Here is a 26700-nt window from a genome sequence, read left to right as displayed (position 1 = left end):
AGAGATAGGACTTGCAATGTAATCCAGTATATTTTGGCTATGAACCAACTATATATTTGCCAGTGAGAATTCATTAAATATGAGTTCAGGAAGATGATTTCTCTCTGATCTTTTGAAAACAATGTCTGTCTATTCATAACAAATTTGTGCAGCACTTGGGGATAAAGATGCACCCAGCAGGCCTTCAATGGAATCCAAGAAGGAGAAAATCTCTAAAGCCACAATGACCTTGCCCTTGGTACTATGGTACACAGGGAGAAAACTGACCCAAACACTGCAGAACAAAAGCATGCTGAATGTCAAGAACTTGCCTTCAGTGAATGTGTTAGGCAGATTCCTGGTCAAGAAATCCACAGTGAATCTCCCCAGATCCAGGCAGGCCATGTATCCAAGGACACAGTATAAGCCAGTGACTGAGCACTTGATGCACACAATGATGATGTAGCCATAATCAGATGTGTATTGATATCAACAGAGGGAGGATAAGATCCTTGCCAGGCTGCACAGAAAATAGCTTGGAACAGAGTACATATGGCAATGATGTAGTTAGGTGCCCCTGAAACCAGGAAGTACCTTATCCTTATTCCAGAGGCTATGATTATTAAAGCCATCAGCACAGTCACTATTTTGGCCAACACAGTGGAAACAGCCACAGTGAATACAGCTCCAAATTTCTGCAGAGTACAGTAGCTGAGTTAGGATGGTTAATGAAGAGCAAGGGGCACAGGAAACAAAAGATGAGTGAGATAAGCAAGATGTAACTGAGTTTCTGGTTGTTGACCTTCACATTGGGAGTATCATGGTGCTTGACAAAGACCCCAAGAACCAGAGTTGTGAATGCATAGAAACCACAAGTCCATTAAGGCAAGATCCATCCCCAGGTGGTCTTCATAGTTCATCATGATCACAGCTTTATGATTGCTTTGGTTCTGCTCTGTGCTGACATACTGGTCCTCTGGATACTTCACACACTGATCCACAACTCATGAAGAAAATAAAGTATGATTAGTGTCGATTCAGCATTAATATTTTCAAGATATTTCAGTTAAGTGTGTTGAAACGTCACAATATCTGCATTTTGATGTTGAGGATGTAATTGAAGGAAACTGTTGTAATAGCAATGATTCCTTTTCATAATGTTTATTATCTCTATGTGGAACAAAACCAAAGAATCTTTTTATGTCTACTTAAGGTTATTGATGAGATAGATCATTGGTCATGTTTCCTGGAAACATGAATTTGGTAGTACATTTTGGTGGTTATGATGAAATGATTTATATTGGTGAATTCACAGAAGACATATTCAAAAACCATAGTTTTGCTGAGTGCATTTTAAAATCAAGATCACATGCATTCAGTGTTTCCTGAGGTCTTTGTCTCTTTTAGGAATGTTGTCTCTATGAGATATAAAGATGTTTTCTTTACTAGGACCAGATCTCTGACATATTTTCTAATTCAAATTCGCTAATCCAAATACATTGAAATAGAAGCAACTCTAAATGGAATAAGTAAGACATATGTATCTGTATATGTTTACAGCTATATATACATATAAAATTACAAAAGGAACTTATGACTTGGAGTGTGATTGGGTTTATATGGGTTTAAGCAGGAGGATGAAAGTGGTAGAAATTCTATGAATATAATATTAATATTTGAGAACTGCAAAGGATAAAAAATAAATAAACACAGCATTAGTTGTATCCTTCTCTGGTATTAGGGACAGCAACTTGCAAATCCTTTTCATAAGAAGCAGTAACCTTCCCACTGAAAGTAGAAAACTGTATACATATTTACCAATAAAATATCTCTACATCTTCATTCCATCACCTACGGAAGCATAGAGCACCTTCTTCCTTCCCTCATTTTCAACTTATTGAGTTCCAGACCCTGTCAATGTGCTCATGGGTGAAGTAAATACTGATAAACAGCATGAGAAAGACAACACAAGAGACTTTAAGAACGAGTGGTAACAGAATATTTGTATTGAGCAATAGTACCCATAAGTTATTATCATCACCATGGTAATTGGAGGAAACCATACTGTAATTGTTCTGGATCATTGCATAATTGCAGAGAAGCATGATGTGCTTCCAAGATTTAAAGTATTTTTATTTAGAAGAATGTTTTTATGGACAGTTTTAAATTGTTAATTTGTTTAAGGGGCTAAGAATTTTGTACCTAACTCATCACAAAACAAGGGGTCATGAACTTTTAAATGTTTATTATTAAATGTACACAATTGAGAAGATACGTGTAGTCCTGTTTGCCTCATCTCAAATACTAAATAGGACATATCACCAGCCGCAACAAAGACTTGTCCTACATTTGTCCTACATTCTCTGCAGTCCATAACCATTGATAGAGGCTCTTCATCCCATACTCAGTAGAACATTATCAAAGTGGCAGTGCAGGTCCCAGAATGCAAATGAAGTAGATGAGCAGAAAAATTGTATGACAAGAATTTATACATAAAACACAGGGTCACTTCTCAGGTTCTATTTGCTTTAAAATACTCAATAAGACTTCCCTGTAGCCAATAATATATTATAAAACGAGCAAAATCAACATTGGAAACCACAGATAAATAAGAAAAAATAGGTCAACACATGTGAGGATTGGGAATTATGGAGGAGGATCTTAGTTTAGAAAAGAAATATTCAACTTATCTTCTCATGAATAATGATTGGTTCGGGAGAGGAGTGATAATTCTTATAGAGTGTATGAAATGAGGCATACAGGTCAGGTGTTCTTTCTGAGCTCTTTGAATATTTAAAAAAATCAACATTTAATTTCTAAATGAACTATGGTTCTTTGATGGTCTTGATAGTTTTGGAACATGAGGATCCAGAATGTTAAATGATTTGGACTGATTATTGGTTTTCAAGACCAGTAACTGATACTGGTATAGAGAAGGCCCCACTCTGAATGCTATGTTTAACTCAATTACTCTAAACATGAAGCTGCTTTTCAATGACATGGACTTTGTGATATAATCACAGTGTGGAACAATGAATTTTAATTTATGAGTTCCCCTGAACCAACAATGCATGTCTCACTGTGGATAATCTAACAAAATACACTGACATCATTTCTAAAGCTTTTAACACTAACAAAAATCTAAGGCAGTCATTGGACCAAACTTTCCAAAAATGTCATTTTCCCTGGGGCTCTGCTTTCCAAAAAGATGAATGATGTCATGAAACTAGCTGAACTATCATCCTATATATTTATCTTCCAAATTGTATGTCATGGACTATGGACAGCAGATGAAGAGCCTGAGGGAAGAGAGTTTCAAAGTATTCTCAATGGGTGAGAAAAAAACTGCACAAATAAAGAAAATGAACCATGATACATAAATAGCCTCTTATTTGGTCACAGAAATAAAAGCAAGTGGATATATCTGGGTGCCCATTTTATGTTCTGATATATATGACATGTCACAATCCAAATGTCTCAGAGTTATAGCAGAAAAAATGTTCACTTTGATTTTACTCTTCTTGCTCTTGAACATTCCACTTCAAGTGTCAAGTTCCATTCATCCCAGTTGCTTTTGGACAATGAAGCAGAGTGAAGACAAGGATGGAATATTTCAGCCATGTGCCTTCATACTTGAGGCAGTCCATAGGCCAGTGGAGATAACAGAGTTCATACAACCTTTCAAAAGAAGGTAAGTGCCTTATACTTTCTACATAAATGTCATCAGGGATATTTCATGAGGGGTCAGAGGATGAGGATCAGAGCAATGCCTTGAAACTTCTGCCTCATTCTCCCAACCTGCACATAAATAAATGTCTCCAAATTCTTTTAAATATTCAATGCCATTTTTCTACTTTTAATTTGTCCAGAGAGTGTTTTGTGTTTTCCCAGTTACCCTCTAACTTCCAAGTCTGGAAACTGAGTAAAGGAAGGACTCCATACATTGTTACATCACATATAGTCTACTTCTTCACAGTTTCTATATCACAATATCTGGTGATGTCTCATCAAAGAAACCCCATTCTAATTCAGTGAGTGTCACCCTAACTGGGTTAAAAAAAGGCCATATAGTACAGTCAGCTGATAGATATGCCATCAATGTGTTGTTTTTAACACATTGCTGGGGCTAATGATATTTTTGGCACACTAGCTACAGAAAATGTTCACATCAATGATCAGTTACTCTCTCAGATGATCTGCATGTAGTCACACTGTTCCTTCTAAAGATGCACCAAGAATGGAAGTAGGAAACTATCCACTTTGAACTTTATGTACGCTCCCGTTTCTCCAAAATTTACTTATATGCATGTATAATCACTGGGCTTTAATTTCAAAGTCCATTCATTCACTCTTTCTTTACAGTAAAGACGGATTGTATGGACTGTAAATGGTATGTTTGCACTTTTTGAGAACTGTGGCTGTCCTTAATAGGGGTGACTTCTTCCTTCCCGAGTCACTTGCCTGAGAGACAGCTGTAGCATGTGATAACTGGCAACAATTGAGAGTAGGGATAGAGGTGTTGCCCACTAGCACACATTTCCCATTATTTAAGAATCCATGTCTACTCTCTATATATGTCTAATCTGTCTATTCTCTGACACTTACATCACATTTACCACACTTGTTTTTCTGTAAGTAATCTTATTCACTATATCTGCCTATTTTACCAATTTCAAGACTACCTACGTATTGATTTTGTGTATATTTGGTCTTTATTACTTAGATAACGTGAAATGACTAGGAAGAAAGAGAAGTTATTATTCTTCCCATAGACATAAACACAAACTGGTATCATTCTCTTCCAACTGACTTTTCACCCATTTTTTTTACATAAAAGTTAATAAACTTTTTCATACATTTTACATTTTAGAATCTTCTATCTTACCAACATGTAATACTGGCACATACAAATTTCAGTAGGATGCTATTCTTGTGTTAGTGTAACTGAAAGGGTCTTCTAACAATGTTTTCTACAAGAAAAATTGTGTTGGTTAGATAAACCCAGTATAAATATGTGACATGGCAGTGTAAACATAAAATAAGTGAACAATACTAAAGAGGTAGTACACACCCTTAATATCTGCACTCAAGACCTAAAGGAAGTGTATCCCTGTGCATTTGAGGTCCATTTAGTCTACAATTGGAATCCATTCCCTTCTTATGGATTAATTGAACATTAATATCATCCATTCCCACAGATGAATACAGATATACATTTTTACCAAATCTGTCTCTGGTATTTGAATTTATTTAAAAATAAAACTTTAAAAAAGATTTTATGGCCACAAAAGATAAACCAGAAAGAAGAAAGATAAAGATTGTCAGGATGGCATAAACAACAGAGCCAAATGTTGTCCCAACTATTGTGCATAATCTGACATTCAAGATTGCCTTACACTATTCAGTTAATTTCTTAAGAAAATACTATAAACTCAATGGCTCACACATCATGTGTATTTTACATATTGCTCAATAATTTAAAAATGAAATCACAATCAGGTTTTCTGTTTGTTCAACACCTTGGGCCTTGTCTTTACCTTTTGTGAAAGAACTTAAAAACCAGAGATGCACAAGGCTCTCGGTGGAAGATACTTATGGCTCATCTTAATTATAGGACCTGTAGTCTCATGAACCTTTAAATGTTTTTGTAAGCTTCCATCTTCTTATGTGATTTCAAAATCCCAACATAAAAGCTTTGTTTCAGTCTTTGGGGGTTCTTGGGAACACCATCTAGTACATGATAGTCCTTGTATTGATTACACATGATTATCTGTAAATTTCTGTCTCTATTAATCACTGTAACCTTTTACAGAGGAGGAAATCACAACAATCAGTTTGCACTGGCCTTAGCGTTTGCAGTGGATCAAGTCAACAGGAACCATGATCTTTTACCAAATATATCTTTGAAATTTGGATTTCTAGCAGGTGGTTGTAAGTTCATGGCAAAAGCATATGATATTATTCAATCTTCTGTAAAATATCATTATAATGCACCTAATTATAACTGTATTAATCTGGACAGATGTTCAGTGGTGCTTTCAGGGCCAAACTTGGCAGAATCTTTAGTAGTTGGGAAATCAATGGACCTTTACCATTCACAGCAGGTGAGATTTTGGGTTATAGTTTTGCAAAAAATCCTGTCTCTATTGGTGCCATTCCAAGATGCTAAGAAGAGTATGAGGGAGAAACTGACTTTACACTTACGTCAAATGACATAGTTCAAGGGTGTTATTCAGAGATTTTATGGGCCTTTCACATTTCCTTTTTTAAAGTATAGATAAGAGAATAAGTAACATGTAAGGGGGTACTTAAGATCTCTTTGCAGAAAAGTGTGTTTAACAACTTATATTAATGCATGGTACCTCATGGTTTTCCCTGTGTCCCAGGTCGTTCAATTTACCTTTGGACCCTTCCATCCTATCCTGAGTGATCATGAACAATTTCCTTATTTGTATCAGATGGCCCCCAAGGACACATCTCTAGCCCTGGCCATGATCTCTCTCATGATTCACTTCAGCTGGAACTGGATTGGGCTGACCATCTCAGACAATGATCATGGTATCCAGTTCCTCTCATATTTGAGAAGAGAAATGGAAGAAAAAACAGTCTGCTTTGCCTTTGTGAACATGATTCCAGTCAACATGCATTTATATGTGTCAAGAGCTGAAACATATTATAAGCAAATCATGACATCATCCTCAAATGTTGTTATCATTTATGGTGATACAGACAGTACTCTAGTTTTGAGCTATAGAATGTGGGAATCTTTAGGTATACAGAAAATATGGGTCACCACCTCACAGTGGGATGTCACCACAAGAATGAGAGACTTTACATTTGACGCACCTCAAAAGACTCTAACTTTTGCACACCATCATGCTGAGATTTCTGGTTTTAAAATTTTTCTCCAGACGTTGAGCCCTCTCACCACAAACACATACCTGGCAAGTCTGGATTGGATGAACTTTAACTGTGAAGTCTCAGCTTCTAATTGTAAGACACTGAAGAATTGCTTATCCAATGCCTCATTGGAATGGCTAGGATTACAGACTTTTGACATGGCTTTTAATGATGGCAACTATGATATATATGATGCTGTGCATATTGTGGCCCATTTCTACCAGGAGAAGCTTCTTCAGGGAATGGAAAATGTGAAAGGACATCAGTATAATTGCTTGAAGGTAGTGTTTCTTCTATTGGATGATATTTGGTGTCATCAATGTCAGAGTCTTTAATAGTCTCTCTGATGCCTCATTCCAGTTGATTAGGAAATATTTTACCAAATAGAAAGCTTTCTGAACATTTTTGCTCCTGAGAAAGTAAATCTAAAGGTTGGTATAAATCTCAGTTGCAAAGGCAGTAGAGTAGGACACACAATTTATCAAGGTAAATCAGTGATTTTCTTACAGAGCACCTGAATATCATCACCCCTGTTCTAATACTGGAAACATAGGAGTCCTTCCTCATTAATCCTCTCTGTGATGGGAAGATAAGCTTTTGTTCGTTAGTTGTCAAATAAGTGTTATTCAGTTTAGGGGATTGTTTTCTACAGTGTTATTCGATGATTTTGCCCAAATCTAGGCATTGGAAAATACACAGAATATAATAGTCAGATTCTGTTCAGTACATACATGTCTATCCATATGTGTGGATGGATGGCTATCATTGTTTATGGATATGTTTGTGTTTGTTTCTGTGTTTCTGGGTGTATATCTGTGTTGATGTCAATGAGCTACTGTCCATCTGCAAAACTGTCTGTTTGTAGAACTTAACGTTAATTTGTCTTACATCAATGTTTTTCCTGTAGGTGTGTGTTTCTGTGTGTATCTTCCTGTGTGCATTTGTCAGTGCATGTGTCTACATGTGTCCATGTGTGTTATTTGTGTATTTTTGGATTTGATTGTGCACATGTATATCTATGTTTCAGTGTATCTGTGTTTATTTGTGTGTGTGGCTGTCTGTCCTTGGATTTGAGCATAAATTTGTCTGCATCAATGTCTCCCTGTGTGTTTGTATCTGTATATATCTATGAATTTGTAAGTGTATGTATGAACCTGTGTATGTTTTTTGTGTGTTTCTTTTTCTGCTTGTCTCTTCGGGTGCATAAGTGTGATTTTGTGTGTCTGTGAATTCACATGTGTGTCTTGGCTTACACATGTATGTGTAAGTGAGTATCATGTGGCCGTATTATATATGCATCTCTGTATGGATATGAGTGTATGTATGTGTTTGTGCACATTTAATATTTATGTTTGGTGTCTGCATGTATGTCTTCATTTGTGTTTAGTAGTTTCCACTGAGAGAACAGCAATTCTAGGGACATTATAATAATTTTATTAATCCACTTGCTTTCATTGAGATTTCTCAACTGTGCACATTCAATAAAGTTGTATTTATGATGAGATCAGAATACATTTTCTGACTTTAAGCAAGGACACAAACACTGTAGAATGTTGAATGTCTTTCAGCTGCACTCCATTCTTAGAAAGACCTACTTCACCTATACTGTTGAGAAAAATGTGGTAATGAATCAGAAAGAACAACTGAAGGCAGAATATGACATATTCCAGATTTGGAATTTCCCAAATGGTCTTGGACTTAAGGTGAAGATTGGAATGTTTAGCCCATATTTTCCATATGGTCAACAGCTCCATTTATATGAAGACATTATAGAGTGGGCCACAGGAAGTACAAAGGTGGGTCTGACCTAAATCTTCTGATTTCCATTACACAGTATTTCCATATCTGATTCCTTGTAACTTAGTGAAATGAAATAGATTGTAACCTTAGGGACCATTCTTTAGCCTCCTTTAGTATGACTCTCCTTTTCACTTTTTGATATGATGTTTTATTAATTCTTTGAAGATATCAGACATGAACACATTGAATATTTATCATACTAGAACATGTTTCTGTCTTTTAATATAATTATAAAAATGCTTGTTAACATTGTTTAATATTATTTCCAGTAACATGAAATTCTCTTGGTACCACTCTGAGTACTACACAATGATTTTCCTCTTTTCTGCTGAATGCTTCACACCAGTGCTGAAAAACTGAGGCTAATTGTAAATGAGGAGAAAATTACACATATGCAAATCATTATTTTTATTACAGATTGAGTTCAAGAGTAGCCAGGGCTACAAAGAGAATCCTTGTCTCTAAAAACAATACAAAAAAAAAAGAAATGTGCAGAAAGAAGGAAAGAAAGAAAAGGAAGACATGCCAGTAATTAAGGTCATCTCTTAATTGTTTTATTTAAAACAAAATTTTATTCATTTTACATACCAAACACAGATCTCCCTCTCATCCCTGCTCCTGCACCCCCTATCCTTGCCTAAAACCCCCCTGAGCTACCCTTATCCCCTCCTGTAAAAAAGTAAGTTCTCCCAAGGAGGGACAGCAAAGCCTGGTACATTCAGTAGAGGTAGAACCTAGGCCCTAACCCCGGCCTCAAGTGTTAGCAAGGTATTCAACCATGGGTAATGGGATTCAAAAGGCCAGCTTATGCATCAAAGATATACCCTAATCACTTCGCCAGGGTCCCTCAAACAGATCCAGCTACACAACTGTCTTCTATATGCAGAGTGTCTAGTCTGGACCAATGCAGGTTCCATAGCTGTTGGTCTAAAGTTAGTGTGTTCCTATGAGCTTGGTTGAGCTGGCTCTGTAGATTTCCCCAGCATAATCTTGATTCCCATTGCTCATATAATCCCTCTTCCCTCTCTTCAACTGGACTCCCAGAGCTCCAGAGCTCCACTTGGTGCTTGGTTGTATATCTCTGCATCTGCATCTATTGGTTACTGGATGAAGGCTGTATGGTGACAGTTAGGGTATTCACCAATCTGATTACCAGGATAATCCTGTTCAGGAACCCTAACCACTACTGCTAGTCATCTAATCTTGGGATATCCTTGTGGATTCCTGGGAATTTCCCTAGCACCAGGTTTCTCTCCTACCCTATAATGTCTCCCTCTATCAAGATATCTCTTTCATTGCTCTCCCACTCCATCACTCCTCCAGCTAGACCACCCTATTCTGTCATGTTCTCATCCTCCATATCCACCCCTCAATTGCCCCTCCATATTCCCAGTTCACTCCTGGAGATCTCTGTTTCCCCTTCCCAAGGTGATTCTCTGTCCCTCTTAGGGACTGCCGTGTGTCCTAGATTCTGTGGAGATGTGGGTTGTAGTCAGATCATCCTCTGCTTTATATCTAGTATCCACTTACCATGTTTGTGCTTCTGAGTCTGGGTTACCTCACTCAGGATATTTTCTAGTTCCATGTATTTATCTACAAATTTCATGATGTCATTTTTCTCTCTACTGAGTAGTAGTCCATTGTGTGTATGTACCACATTTTCTTTATCCACTTTTCATTTGAGGGACATCTAAATTGTTTCCAGGTTCTGGCTATTATGAAGAATGTGGATATGAACATAGTTGAGCAAGTGTCCTTGTGGTATGATTGAGCATCCATTGGGTATATGCCCAAGAGTGGTATAGCTAGGTCTTAATGTAGACTGATTTTCAGTTTTCTGAGAAGTCCCCATACTGATTTTTGGAGTGGCTGTACAAATTGGCACCCCCATCAGCATGTCCTTTCCTTATAGAAGGTTCTCAGTTTCAGGAGGTATCATTTATTAATTGTTACTCTCAGTGTCTGTGATACTGGTGTTATATTTAAGAAGTGGTTTCCTGTGTCAGTGCAATCTATGCTACTTCCTACTTTCCCCTCTTCAGGTTCAGTGTAGCTGGATTTATTTGAGCTTTTTATTTTATAATTTAATTTAATTTTACATATCAGCTGCAGATTTCCCTGTCCTCACTCCTCCCGCCCCCTTTCCTTCCCCCCAGCCCACCCCCCAATTCCATCTCCTCCAGGGAAAGGACTTCCCTGGGGATTCAGCTCAGCCTGGTAGATTCAGTTGAGGCAAGTCCAGTTCCCTCCTTCACCCAGGCTGAGCAAAGTGTCCCTGTATAAGCCCCAGGTTCCAAATAGCCAGCTCATCCACTAAGGACAAGTCCTGGTCCCACTGGCTGGGGGCCTCTCAAACAGTTCAAGCTAATCAACTGTCTCAGTTATCCAGAGGGCCTGATCTAGTTGAGGTTTTTGAAACACATTGATTTGAGTTTTGTGTATAGTGATAAATACGGATTTGTTTGCAATCTTCTACATGTTGACACACAGTTATGCCAGCACCATTTTTTGAAGATGCTTTCTTTTTTCCCTTGAACAATCTTTGTTTCTTTGTAAAAAAAAAAAATCAGATGTGCATAGGTGTGTGGATTAATGTCAGTAACTTCACTTTGATTCCATTTGTCCACATGCCCATTTTTATGCCAATATCAAGCTTACTTTATTACAACAGTTCTATAATAGAGCTTGAAGTCAGGGATGATGATCCCTCCAGAAGTTGCTGTATTTCACAGGATTGTTTTAGCTATGTTAGGTTTTCTGTTTGTCCATATAAACTTATGTAATGTTCTATTGAGGACTGTGAAGAGTTGTGTTGGGATTTTGGTGGGAATTCAATTGAATATGTAAATTTATTTTGTAAAGATTTCCATTTTTATTATGTTGATTATACCTGTCCATGAGCATGGAAGAACATTTTTATTTTCTGATATCTTCTTCAATTTTCTTCTTCAAGGACTTAAAGTTCTTGTCATACAGGTCTTTTATTTGTTTGGTTAGAGTAACCCCAGGGAATTTTACATTATTTGTGGCTATTGTAAAGGGTAATGTTTTTCTGATTCCTTTCTCAGCCTGTTTATTATTTGTGCATAGGAGAGCTATTGATTTTTTAAATTAACGTTTTATCCAGCTACATTACTGATGGTACTTCTCAGTTGTAGAAGTTCCCTGGGAGAATTTTGGGGGTCACATATGTAGACTATCCTATCGTTTCCAAATAATGTTTGACTTTTTCCTGTCCAATTTGTGTGCTTTTCATATCCTTTTGTTGTCTTATTGCTCTAGCTAGGACTTTGAGTACTATATTGAATAGATATCGGGAGAGTGTACAGTATTGTCTTGTTCCTGAAATAAGAGACATCACCTTGAATTTCTGTCCATTAGTTTGATGTTTGCTACCAACTTCCTGTAAACTGCCTTTATTTTGTTTAGGTGTATTTCTTGTATTCCTGATTTCCCCAAGAACTTTATAATAAAGGGATGTTAGATTTTGTCCAAGGCTTTTTCAGCATCTATTGTGATGATGTCGTTTTTTTTTTCTTTCAGTTTGTTTATATGATGAATTACATTGATAGATTTTCATATGTTGAACCATCCCTGCATCTCTGGTATGTAGCTTACTTCATCATGGTAGATGATTTATTGATATGTTGTTGGATTTGGTTTGCCAGTATTTTAATGAGTATTTTCTGCATCAATGTTTATACGGGAGATTGTTCTGTAATTCTATTTCTTTTGCATCATTGTGTGGCTTGGCTATCAGGGTAGCTGTAGCTTCATAAAAATAATTTGGCAATGTTCCTTCTGTTTCTATTGTGTTAAAAAGTTTGAGGAGCATTGCATTATTGTATATTTGAAATTTTGGTAGAATTCTGCACTGAATCCATCTGGCCATGGGCTTTACTTATGGATGATAGGTCTATTTAAATTGTTTAACTGGTCTTGATTTAATTTTGGTATATGGCACTTATCTAGAAAATTTTCCATTTCTTTTAGATTTTCCAATTTTGTGGGGTACAGATTTTTGAATTATGACTTGATGATACCCTGGATTTCCTCATTCTCAGATGTTATGTATCCTTTTCATTTATGATATTGTTAATTTAGATATTCTATCTCTGCCTTTTAGTCAGTTTGGATAAGGGTTTTTTTCTATCTTGTTGATTTTCTCAAAGAACTAACTCTCTGTTTCATTGATTCTTTGTACTGTTCTCTTTATTTCTATTTTATTGATTTCAGACCTCAATTTGATTATTTTCTGGCATCTATTCCTCCCGGGACAGTTTGCTTCTTTTTCTTCTATAGCTTTCATTTATGCTGCTAAGTCTCTAGTGTGAGATATCTCCAACTTCTTTATTTAGGAATTTAGATCTATGAATTTTCCTCTTAGTACTGCTTCCCTAGTGTTCCATAAGTTTGGTATGTAGTACATTCATTTCCACTTAAATCTCGGGAGTCTTTGATTTCTTTCTTTATTTCTTTCTTGATGCAGTGGTGATTTGGTTGAGCATTATTAAGTTTGCATTAGTTTGTAGGCTTTCTGTAACTTGTGTTTCTGTTGAATTCCAACTTTAAGACATGGTGGTTTTGACAAAGTACAGGAGATTATTCAATTTATTAATGTAACTATTGAGATTTGCTTTGTGACCAAGTTTGTGGTCACATACTTAGAGAAGGTTCCATAGGGTGCTCTAGAGTTTGGTTTGAATGTTCTGTAGATGTTTATTAAGTCAATTTGAGTCATAACATCTCTTAGTTCCATTATTTCTCCACTAAGTTTCTGTCTGGCAGACCTGTCCACTGGAGAGAGTGCAGTGTTGAAGTTTCACACTATTAGCATGTGAGGTTTTATGTGTGATTTAAGCTTTAGTAATAATGCTTCTTTTACAACTGTGGATGCCCTTGTATTTGAGGCAAAAATGTTCAGAATTGAGACCTCATATTGATAAATTTTTCCTTTGATGAATATGTAATGTCCTTCTTAGTCTCCTATGATTAATTTTAGTTTGAAATCTTTTTTTTTAGATATTAGGATAACTTCACCATCTAGCTTCTTAAATTTGTTTGAATAGAAAGGCTTTCCCCAGCCTTTTACTCTGACATAGTACCTGTCTTTGAAGTTCTGGTGTGTTTCTTGTATGCAGCAGAAAGATGGATCCTGTTTTCATATCCGTTCTGTCAGCCTGTGACTTTTTATAGGCAAATGGAGTCCATTGATATTAAAGGATATTAATGACCATTGATTCTTAATTCCTGTTATTTTTTGGTGGTAGTGTTGTGTGTTTCCCTTTTTGGGGATTTGTTGGTGTGCAATTATGTATTTCCTGTGTCTTCCTGTGTGTTTATAAATTCCTTAGGTTGGATTTTTCTTCTAGTGCTTTCTATAGGGCTGGATCTGTGGATAGGTATTGTTTAAATATGATTTTATCATAAGAAAGTTTTCTTCTATGATTTTTGTTGAATATATTCTCTGTGTTTTTGAGCTGCTATTCTTCTCCTTCTTGTATCCACATTATTGTTAGGTTTGGTCTTTTTAAAGTGTCCCAGATTTCTTGAAGGTTTTGTGTTATGACTTTGTTGGCTTTAATGTCTTCTTTAACTGCTGAATCTATTTTCCCTATCATATCTTCAGTGCCAGAGTGTCCTTTTTCCATTTCTTGCATTCTTTTGGTTATACTTGCATCTGTATTTCCTGTATATATGCTCAGATTTTATTTTCCAGTATCCTGAGTTTATGTCTTCTATTTGGCCTCTATTTTAGTTTTCAATTCTTACACTGATTCATTCACCTGTTTTACTGCGTTTTCTTGCCTTTCTTTGGGGGACTTATTGATTTCTTCCAATTTTTTGTTTCTCTTTGCCTCAATTCCTAAAGGGAATTTTTCATTTCCTCTTTAAAAGATACTGTCATTTTAAAATCATTTTTAAGGTCGTTTTCCTCTATTTCTTCTATTTTGGGATGTTCTAGTCTTGCTGATATAGAACCAAATGGTGGTGCCACGTTGGTCTTTATTGTGTTGAATATGTTCTTACACTGGCATCTACCCATCTTTTGCTCCAATCAGTGCCAATGGTTTCTGTGTGTCAGGGAGCCATACTTGGTCTAATCAGAATTCTTTGTCCAATTGGAGATCTTAGTCCAGTTGGAGCTAGTGTGGTCTGTTTGAGGGAGCAGTTGCAGTCTTGGGGGATGGGTGGGTTTGGGCAGCTGAATGGGGATTTTAGTACACAGTGTCTGATGATGGGGTGGTAGTAAGCCTGCCTGCAGGAGCCCTGCCTGTTGGCCTCCAAGTTGGGCTGCAATGGGTGGGGGTTTGGGGTACAGGTTGTATTCCTGGGCCTAAAGCCTAGAGGCTAGGGTCATCAGGTAGGAGAACAGACTCCAAATTGAGATCTTTTAAGATGGGAAAATCATATATTTTATTTGGGGATTAATTTGAGAAGACACAACATTAATCCAGATTATTTGATTTTAGAAAGCTAATATTTATCTAGGGCTACACCCTCTGGTGGGAGTCAATATAAGGACATTGAAAAGGAAGGTTCTGCTGCAATACTCTTTAAAATCACCCCTGAAACTTCACAATCTATGCCTCCATCTTTTGCATTGCTCCCAATATCCTTATCTTTCATTCTCCTACAGAACAACTCATCAAGCATTGAATGAACATTCAATGGCTTTTCTTGCACAATGTTCCAAAGTCCTTCCACAATTCTTCCTAAAATAACATGGTCAAGTCTGTCACAGAAATACCCTACGATCCTGGTGCCAACTTGTCTTAGAGTTTCTGTTTCTTCATTGAAACACCATGACCAAAAGCAAGTTAGGAAAGAAAGTGTTTATTTGGCTTATCCTTGGATTACTGTTCATCAGCCAAAGAAGTCAGGACAGGAACTCAAACAGAGCAGGAACCTGGAGGCAGGAGCTGATCCAGAGGCCATGGAAGGTTGCTACTTACTGGCCTTCTCTATGGAATGCTCAACCTGCTTTCCTATAGAACCCAAGGCCACTAGTGTAAGGGTGGTACCACTCACAATGGGCTGGGCCCTCCAATCACTAATAAAGAATATAACCTACAGGCCTGCCTATAGCCAGACCTTATTGAGGTATTTTCTCAGTTAAGGTTCCTTCCTTTCCAGTGGCTCTAGTTTGTGACAAGTTGACATAAATCCAGCAAGCATTCCAAACACAAGATACTTTATACTACCAAGGAATGTTTCTTGCCAACAATAGCCACCAAGATTTTATGTACAAACAAGGAGCCATTTGTGACAGTGAATAAGTAAAAAGAACCAAGGCATTAGATCAGCAAAAATTACAAAACTCATATACAGAGAAAAATGTGACCTTTCCTAAAAAACAGAGACTTGAATAAATGTATAACAAAGATGAGGTGAAAATTTACACTGAAAAGGCCATCAGCCTTCCTAAAGCTTTTCACAGTGAAAAAAAAATCACAAAATATCAGACAAAGAAATCAAAGAAGATACACACACTGACAAGATAGATTGGAGGAATTCAAATCATCAAAGGTCTGCAGTAGTCGAAGGGATCCAAAGAGTCCATGAAATTTCTATGACATTCTACATGGAACCAGCAAAAGAATCCTAAAGACACTGGACCTGCTAATTTCAAAATATGCCATGAAGCTGTGGGTAATCAAAACAGCATGATATTTATTTTCAAGACACAGACACATAGATCAAAAAAAAAAAAAAAAAACAGAATAGAGACTCTTCAATACACCTACACACACATCTATAGAGAACTCATTTTCAACCAACGTTTTGCTGGGGTACTTGAACCTAGTTTGCTGGAGCTGAGAAATTAGTGGTGATTAAGAGAAACCTGCATCATTGAGGAGAAATCTTCTGGGAAGGGTTTTATGTGAGTTAGCACATAGAACTTGTGTTCCATAGGTGTTTAAAGTTGTACATGATGCTAACAGCTGGACTTGGTAATGTAAGAGTCACTCAGGTGGTACTGGTTTTGAATGAATGAAGAGATCACGGAGTGCAGCTGAGGAATGGCACTGTGAGAGACCAGGAAAAGACTTTGAAGATACAGAATTGAAGGGTTCATGGAGAGAAATAGAGGCTTGTTACTATGAAGAGAGCCTAGGAGAGGCTATTGGTGAAAGTGCAGGCCAATTTCAGCAGAAGACCCCAGAATTTTGGAGATGCAAGAACCATGAGATGACCACGAAGAACAGCAGCAGCAGAGGAGTGGAGTCAATGGGAGCCAAGAAAAACATGCTGTGTGTGCTGCAGAGGGCAGAGCCAGAGAAGTGACCCAAGGCCTTTAGAGGAGTACAGAAGATCATGAGTAAATTGTGGACTTTGGATGCTGAGTTATTTATACTGTTGGAGTTTGGTTTTGCTTAATTCAGATTGTGACTCTGCCCTGGTTCTTCCCTCCTGCAATAAGAAAGTACTTCATTTATTTTTTATTTTACAGGAACATGGACTGCATTTAAAAAGAGATTTAGGTTTTAAGAGACTTTGAGATTTCTTAAAGAGACTAAATTATTAAGAGTTTGAATTTATAAAGATGGTTGGACTTTTAAAGTTATTTATGTTTTTAATTTGAGATCTTGGGGATGAATAAGAAAGGAAGGGTTATGGTGTAATAGTGATGTATTTGTGAGTTAAGTTGAAAAGGGGTCAGTTGTCCTGATTAGTTTTGTGTCAACTTGACACAAGCTAGAGTCACTGCAGAAGAGGAAGCCTCATTTGAGAAAATCCCTCCATAAAATTGGGGTGTAAGCAGCCCTGTATGACAATTTCTTAATTTGTTATTGATGTGGGTGGGACCAGTCCATTGAGGGTGGGACCACCCCTGGGAAGGTGGCCTTATGGGTTCGTAAGAAACAGGCTGAGCAAGCCATAAAGAGCAACTCAGTAAACAATACCCAGCCACGGCTGCTGCATCAGCTCCTCCCTCCAGGTTCTGACCTTGCTTGAGTTCCTGTCCTGACTTCCTTTGATGATGAACAGTGATATGGAAGTAAAAGCCAAATAAATGTTTTCTTCCCCCCCAAAAAAAATAGAAAGAAAGAAAAGGAAGCTTTTGCTGTTTATCTACTTGCTGTCACCTTTCTAGCAAGTCTGTTCTTTCACTGGCATAAAAGAACTATTTATTTGGGATTCTAATGTATACTGAAGATCAGCAGAAACCTTCAGCCTCATGGACTAAGAAGTTTCTGGATTCTTGGTCTATGCATTTGTTTACAACAATTGTTGGAATAGCTAAACCACAGCCTATAAGAAATTCAAATTATATATATATATATATATATATATATATATATATATATATATATATATATAGAGAGAGAGAGAGAGAGAGAGAGAGTGTGTGTGTGTGTGTGTGTGTGTGTGTGAGAGAGAGAGAGAGAGAGAGAGAGAGAGAGAGAGAGAGAGAGAGAGAGAGAGACGGATTCATTTTCTAAGTACTTTTACTCCTGAGAACGCTAAGTAGTACAGTGACAGAAAAATGCTCAACAGTGCACATAAATTATAGGAATTCATAATGATTCTTGCAGTGTTATGGAAACACTAGAAGAACTTCTACACATGGAAAAGTAAGATATATTCACATGATCAAGTAAGAATAAGACAGCACTAGAAACCTAGCCAGAAAAACAACTGTTAGAATAATATCAAATAATGCAGTAACAATAACAGGCCATAATTAGCAAATAATTCTCAATAACATTTAAATATTAATCTTCAAATTTTCTAATCAAAAACACAAACATCAACATTGGTTTCTAAAACCAACAGTCATTTTTGCATCCAGAAACTAACCTCACTTACAATCATGCAAATATCCCTTCTGCAAATATGTAGGGAAAGAATGTTGAAAAATGGAACATAATAAAGAGAACTAGAGACTAAACACATTGATTTATATGGTAGAAAAAATTCTCAACTAAATACTGAGTAATATAACTCAACAACACAACAGAAATATCTGTCCTTATGGCAAAGTTGACTTCATTCCAGGGATACAAGGATCGTTCAACATATGCATATCAATAAAGTAAATGTGGCACATAAATAGACACAAGGATAAAAATACATGATCATCCAAATATAGGCAAAAAGAGCTCTTAGCAATGTTCACCATCCATTCAGAGTTAAAATTTAAAACAAACAAAAACCTGAAACAGTAGGCTGAACACATCTTGACTTGATAAGTTTTCTTTTTTATTAATAATTATTGTACAGATTAGTCACATTTAAAAAGATTTCCTATGATAATCCTGTGGTCATCATTGTACTATATGAGGAGAAGCTCAAAGTATTTCCACTAAAATCATTAGTGAGGCAAGATGTATGTGGTAGTTCATAAGTTTAATTCAAATTCTTGGCAGGCAGAGGCAGGCAAATTTCTGTCTATGTTCAGTCTGGCATTGACAGCAAGTCCAAGCAAGCTAGGTTTGCAAATAGAGACCCTGCCTAAAAATACATGGTCAGAAATGGGACAAGTATATACATATTCTCCACTCTTCTTCAAAATAGTCCTTAGTATCTTAGCAAGAACAACAAGAAATTGTAAACACCATGAACAAAAAAGAAGGGAAGAAGTTTGCCTGCTGATAGCATGTATTTTAATTCCAGTATTCAGGAGGAAGGAAACACAGATCTCTGTGGTAACTAGGTCAGCCTAGTTTACATCAGGGGTTGAGGTCTCCCAACAACATTGTGAGAACCTCTTTCATAAAACTGCCAAAGAAAAGGAAGATTTGTAGTAATCCATATTGTGGAGAATGAAAGGCCCAGTCCATAGGACACACTGCAGTTTCAACACAGAACTCAAATTGAAGAAAGGGTGCAAAGTATGGACACAACAACCAGCAGCTTTCTGAAGCAGCATTCAGATCACTCTAAGCAGGTTTTTGATGAAAAAATGATTTTTTTATTTTAAACTTTAAGAAATCCTTTAATTAAGATTAAGTAAACTAACTTTTATTCAGGTTCCCCCAGTACTTAAAGCTTTTGTACAGCATTTTCACCTCAGGGAACACTCCACCTTTCAGTGGTGACAATTTCAGTGATTGACAATTCTTGTCAATTCAGCATGTAATCACTATAAATGTACCAGGCTCTGCCATTTACCTAATTTTTCTTATACTCTCTCTTTCATGCTTTACAGTGCTATTCTACTAGAGTGCATGTATGTTATCTGAGATATGAGGAGTTGCTTCCACTGTTTCTTATGTCCACTAGTTCTAGGTTGCAATGCTATTATTGTGATTAAACAGTGACTAAAAACAAAGTGAAGAGGAGTGGTTGATTAGGCTCATGGATTACAATCAAGGGAGGATAAGGTAGGACTCTGGATTCTGCAACTGAATCATAGACCCTTGGGGGAAAAATCTCTACTTACTGGCTTGCTCTACTTGATTTCCCATATGCCCTGCCTGGGGAAAATGCCCACAATGGGCTGAGCACTCCTAAATCAAGTGCCAATTAATAAAATGTATTACAGGTAGATTGACAGGCTAGTTCAATGAAGAGGATTCTTTTAGCTCAGGTTCTGACTAACTTTTTAATGTACTTCGTGGTAAGTTGACAAAAAAATTAACTAGACAAACCAGTTTACAAGCACCATAGTGTTTGCCCACAACAAACATCCTATTCTTCTTCCTGAATTTCTAGCAAGGTGAAGCTATCCAACTTTATATTAATGTTTCCACACATTCATATAAATGACATTATATAATATACTAAGTAAAATGTGGTCACTTATTTGATGTATAAAAATAAGTTTATTGTGTAAATAAAATATAGTCACTCATTTGCTGTATGTAAAATAATCTTATTTCACCATGTTCATCTAATATAGATATGGAAGAAGTAGGTAAAAACACTGATAACAGCATGTATCTAATTTTCCTCAGATGCCTCCCTCTGTGTGCAGTGCTGATTGTGGTCCTGGATTCAGAAAATTTTGGCAGGAGGGAATGGCAGTTTGTTGTTTTGATTGCACCCCCTGCCCAGAAAATGAAGTTTCTAATGAGACAAGTGAGTGTTTCTGCTTAATAAATTCTTCCCAATGATCATCCTCTCTAACCTACATGGGATGATTAAATCATTTAAAAGTCCACTCCACAAATCAAAAACATCACTTGCCTATGTTCATTTTTATAGGAATGTGATCAATAACAACATATCTTCAAGTAATAGCCTTTGCCTTGACATATAGCTTTGACTCATTGGAATTTCACTTTATGTGTCATTTTTTTCAAATAAACAGTTTTGATTATCAAACTACAGTGTGAGGGAATTCTACTAAAGTCATTTCTAGTGTGATTATCTCCTCTAAAATTACAGGTTGATTAAATTTCATTTATGAGTCTTTAATAATATTTATTTCTTTAATTTGGACATATGTTTAAGGCACCATGTATGTGCAGGAGTAAGTGGAGAACATATCAGGGCATCAGAGCCACTGAACTCTGTTATGTGAGTGCTAGGAATCAAGTGAAAGTCCTCTGTAAGATTAGTGGAGACAGGAATAATTACTTGTAAAATTATCAGAAAATGTTTAGCATGACACAGAAAACTAGAAGCAATATTCAGAGATCCCTTTTCAAAGGATCAATGTGTTATGGAATCTCGGGAACTGTGAGTAAGAGATGTCACCTGATGTAGAAAATACAGTGTCCTGTGTTCAGTATTTTTCTATGCATCACCCATTTAATAATGTCACAAATATAAGATTAAAATTATTTTGTATGAAAGCAACTTGCCACAATTTTCTAAATAGTGTTGTCCCCTACACAGCTCTTTTTAATCATATGATTATTTGTTTAGAGTTAGCTCCATGCAAATGGCATATAGATCATTTTTCTCTTCTATTGCCTGTCATCATGTTCAATGAAATGAAAGTCTCTAAAGGACACATATGGCCAGTAATATTGCAAGCAATTAAATTCCTTGTAGTAGGAAAAGTTAGCCAACTCCTAGAAGTTTTCTTCTGACATCCATGCACTCCCACACATAGTATTTACTGAAGTGATTAAATAAAGTCTAGTGAAATTGTTTTAAATGTAAAAACATAAAGGAGTAATGGGTATTTACAGGGAGAAATACAACAAAACTTAAGCAAACAATATTTTATTGTTTCTTCAGTTTTGTCTATGTATGTGAGAGGAATAGTTATGTGTGCACAATTGCAGGTGCATGTGAGCGGCATCCCCTGTCTCTGTAGTTAGTTACATCCAGCTGTGAGACACCTGACATGAGTGCTGGGGACCGAACTCAGGGCTTCTGTATGAGCAGTACATTCTCTTCAAAACTGAGCCAACTTTCAGTCCCTTAAACAAATTAACTAATTACATATGTTTTAAATGCATTTTTTAGATAAAAAGATTTAAAATCTAGAAGCACATCATGGCTCTTCAATAATCCTCTGATTCAGAGCAATTGTAATCACATTTCCTTATTTTGCCAGGTTAGAGATTACAGCTTATGAATGGGGTCCTATTCCTAAAAACAAACATTCTGTGCTATCACTCTTACTTGAATGTTCTTGTGTTGAGTTGCTCATGGTGTTATATCAGTATCTCCTTCACACTGGAGAACACTCACAGTCTCGGTCTCACATAGATGGAAATTCAGGGAGGAGCAAGGTGCTTGTCTCTTCCCAAAGGTGATGGAATCTGGATGTAGGATTTTTAATTCTAAAAATATACAAAGGTTTCTACCTTAAGTGATAGGGTTACTGTTGCTTATAAACAAGCCTCAGGACTACAGGGTCCTTCTTGACAGATGTATTCACAACTAAGAGGGTATTTATTTAATATATTTAATTAATTTTGCATTTTCAAACATCACAATTATATAACTTTCTTCTATCATTTCATCCTCCTACTTACCCCATATAAACTGAATCACTGTCAAATTCATGAACTCTTTTGTTATTCTGCATGTAGACACACATATAAATCTTTACACACACACAAACTTAACGATTCTGAAGGTCCTTTAGCCAGACCAAGTGTGGCCAACATATCTTTATCAAGCCCTCTCCTCCTCCTTTCCCATTGCCTTGCTAAAAACCATTAGATTATTGAAGTAGTTTGAATGTGATTTGCCCACATAAGATCATTAGGAGTGGTCTTATTAGTAAGTATTGCCTTGTTGGAGAAAGAGTGGTCTTTTTGGAGAAACTGTGTCACTCTGGAGGCAGAATTTGAACTCTCAGATACACTTAAACCACACCTAGTAAGTCAGGTTATTACTGTTGATCAAACATGTATAATTCTAAGGTACTTCTACAGCAGCAGATCAGCCTGCATGCCACTATGACCAACCATGATGATAATGAACTAAACCTCTGAATTATAAGACACCCAATTAAATGTTTTTCTTTATGAGAGTTGTCAAGGTGATGGTTTCCAATCACAGCAGTAGAAATATTACCTAGGACATTTACATTTTTTTTTGTTTTTTTGTTTTTTTGAGACAGGGTTTTTTTTGTGTAGCCCTAGCTATCCTGGTACTAGCTTGACATTGAACTCACAGAATTCTGCCTGCCTCTGCTTCCCTTGTGCTAGGATTAAAGACATAAGACACCACCTATGGGCTGACAATTACATACTTAAAGCTAACCACCAAGGTCTGTTCCCTTATTTGGCCACTACCTCCTCCTGGGGCTGACTATCAAAGTCCAGCTATCAAAGTATTGAAGTCAGGATAGCAACACCACCTGTGGCTGTCCTAATAGACTTGACTCTCCAATTAAACACTTTATCCCAAGATGAGCTGCCCCTTTAACCTTTATGAACTGCCATTTTCCTAAAGGGCATGTCTGTCACCTCTCTATCCAGAGGCAGGTCTTTGTATTCCAGCCAAAAACCTATTCCTCATCTCCCATGTTCCTTTCCCTTCTCCCTCATCCTTTATATCCTGTCTTTATCTCTTATTCACTTACCATTTACCTCTGAGATAAATACATGGAGAATTTGATTCTAGGGTATCTCTTGCTGACTCTGAGGTTTCCTACTGATTCTGCTTAGTGTTGCTTCTATGTCAATGTGTTTGGGCTGACAAATTCACACTAGAAAATATATCACAGGTCTTGTCCCAGTAGAAGACACAGTCTCCATCTATAATATAGACAGAATACATAAAACAGAAAGAGAAAAATCAGCAGGCAATGTATCTGTGCTTCTGAGACATTAAAATATAGTCTGTGCAAAAATAATTGTTAATGATTTCAGCTTCTGTCACTTAAAAACGTTAAATTGCTTTATCATAGCATCCACAATGGTGCTAAAATATTTGTACTTTCCTTAAGATGACAAGTGGAATTATTAACACACAGTTAAATACACAACATAATGATGGTTTGGTTTCCTTACACATAAAGATAATTAATGAATATAGTGAAATTGAAGCATTGCCATGGAGCAGGGCCTTTCACCTACATTCACATTAAGAATGTGGACATTGGACTGCTTCTGCAACACACTTAATTGAAATGTCTGGTCTCTAAATATGCTAAGCTGCACTAGTCATACTTTCCTTTCTCCATCAGATGTGGATCAGTGTGTGAAGTGTCCAGAGGACCAGTATGCCAACAGAGACCAGAACCAGTGCATTCCCAAATCTGTGGTCTTTCTGACATATGAAGACCCCTTGGGGATGGCTTTGATTTTAATGGCCTTGTGCTTCACTGCAATCACAGCTGCAGTTCTTTGCGTATTTGTGAAGCATCATGACACTCCCATTGTCAAGGCCAATAACCGCAATCTCAGTTACACTTTGCTCATCTCACTCCTCTTTTGTTTCCTGTGTCCCTTGCTCTTTATTGGCCATCCCAATGCAGATACATGCATCCTTCAGCAAATCACATTTGGAGTTGTATTCACGGTGGCTGTTTCCACTGTGTTGGCCAAAACAGTTACTGTTGTTCTGGCTTTCAAAGTCACAACCCCAGGAAGAAGGATGAGGTTCTACCTGACTTCAGGGGCTCCCAACTATATCATTGGCATCTGTACCCTCATCCAAATTATTCTCTGTGCAATCTGGCTGGGAGTTTCTCCTCCATCTGTTGACATTGATGCACACTCTGAGCATGGCCACATCATCATTGTGTGTGACAAGGGTTCAGTTACTGCTTTCTACTGTGTCTTGGGATACCATGGCTCCCTTGCCTTTGGGAGCTTCATTGTGGCTTTCTTGGCCAGAAATCTCCCTGACAAATTCAATGAAGCCAAGTTGCTGACTTTCAGCATGCTGTTGTTCTGCAGTGTCTGGGTCACCTTTCTCCCTGTCTACCACAGCACCAAGGGTAAGGTCATGGTGGCTGTGGAGGTCTTCTCCATCCTGGCCTCCAGTGTTGGCCTTCTGGGATGCATCTTTTTCCCTAAGTGCTACATAATTTTGTTAAGACCAGAGAGAAATTCTCTCCAAAAGTTAAAGGGGAAAACATCTTTCTGAACTTACAGATCCTAAACTGAAACTGACAACTTTAATGCTGGTACATTACCACCTTTTAGGATACAATGCAAGATGTATGCATTAGCTTTTGACTCTCACTCTTTCTTAAATGACAATGCCTAGAATCATCATATATACTACTTTTCTGTACATATTCTCCTGTAAACTTCCATCAAATACTTATTCTGTAAGACCTGGCTATTGGACATTATTCCTGTGCAGATGTTCTATTCTTTGTGTAATATACATTAAGATTTGAAATAAACTGTGTTCTTTCGATGTCTGAATGAATGTGTGACTTTGACAGCACTTGAATAGTGAAACTTAACACAGCATGGTGTTTTAACACTCAATTTCCCCCTACATACCCTCTCTCCAATATCCACTATGCCTCCATTACCCTACCAAAAAGAGCAAGTTATCAAAAGACAAACCCCATGTGTGGCAAAAACAATACACAGTAAGAAAAGGCAAAGAACATGTCTTTAAGTGTTTCTCACCAATTCGAGTTTCTTCTTTAGTGAATTCTGGGTTTAGATCTCTACCACATTTTAAAATTGGATTATTTGATTTTTGATATCTAGTCTCTTGAGTTTTTATATATTTTGGATATTTGTCCTCTATCAGATATGGAGATGGAAAAACCCTTTTTTATATTCCTTAGGCTGCTGCTTCATCTCAGTGATAGTGTCCTTTGCCTTAGAGGAGTTGTTCTGTTTCCTAAATCTCTATTTAATAATTGTTAGTCTTAGTTTGTGCACTAGTGGTGTTCTTTTCAGAAATTATTCTCCTATAAAAAATCACTGCAAGGTTCTCACCCACTTTCTTTTCTAGCAGGTTCAGGGTATCTGGATTTATGCTAAGGCACGTGATAAATTTGGACTTGAGTTTTGAGCAGGGTGATCAGTATGAATCTGTTGCAGGATGTCTTCTATATGCAGATATTTGTTGAAGATGCCTTATTTTTTCAACTGTGTATTTTTATCTTCTTTATCAAAATCAGGTATCCATATGTGTGTGAATTTATATCTAGGACTTCAATTTGATTCACATTTTAAGTTTTACTGTGGTTAATTTATGGACATCATTGTACTACATTAGAGAAAAATAATATTACCTAAAATTAGAAATGAGGACAGTTATGTGTGGTAGTGCATGTCTTTAATCCAAGCACATTGGAAGCACAGGCAGAAAATCTCTGCCCTCTGTCTTGACAGAACTAAACTGAAACTGTACAGAGATATGCATTTTTCCCATTCTTTATCAAAATAGTCTTTAAAATGTTGAGGATTGGGAAAAAAGGAATACAAAGAAGAAGGAAAGATTTTAGCCTGGTCAAGAAAGACAATTGCCCTCAACCAATGCTACACAGTGAGACACTGCTTCAACTATAACAGAAAAGGAAACATTGTAGTTACCCATATCCATATGATCCAGTGCATAGGAGATGAAAAAAAAGGATGCAAAGTTAGCAAGCAAGAATTTGGAACTTTCTGATGGAATGTATAGATCGCCATCACCAGGTACATGGTAATACAAAGATATGTACATTTTTTTTTACTTTTT

At 36.8% G+C, this 26700-nt stretch overlaps 1 protein-coding gene across 1 annotated transcript; it reads left to right on the top strand.

The window, feature by feature from the left end:
- Nucleotides 1-3476: 3476 nt before the first annotated feature.
- On the top strand, nucleotides 3477-25134 carry LOC114685607 (vomeronasal type-2 receptor 116-like). The gene is made up of 6 exons (XM_028860245.1): nucleotides 3477-3670; nucleotides 5792-6083; nucleotides 6366-7160; nucleotides 8448-8675; nucleotides 20586-20709; nucleotides 24230-25134. Exons 1-6 carry the CDS (start codon nucleotides 3477-3479, stop codon nucleotides 25132-25134), a joined length of 2538 nt encoding a protein of 845 aa, XP_028716078.1.
- Nucleotides 25135-26700: the final 1566 nt, after the last annotated feature.

Source organism: Peromyscus leucopus, chromosome 1 (assembly GCF_004664715.2).
Source record: "Peromyscus leucopus breed LL Stock chromosome 1, UCI_PerLeu_2.1, whole genome shotgun sequence".
Classification (NCBI taxonomy): Eukaryota; Metazoa; Chordata; class Mammalia; order Rodentia; family Cricetidae; genus Peromyscus; species Peromyscus leucopus.
The sequence above is the reverse complement of the archived record's forward strand: the minus strand, read 5'-3'. Positions and strand labels throughout refer to the sequence as shown.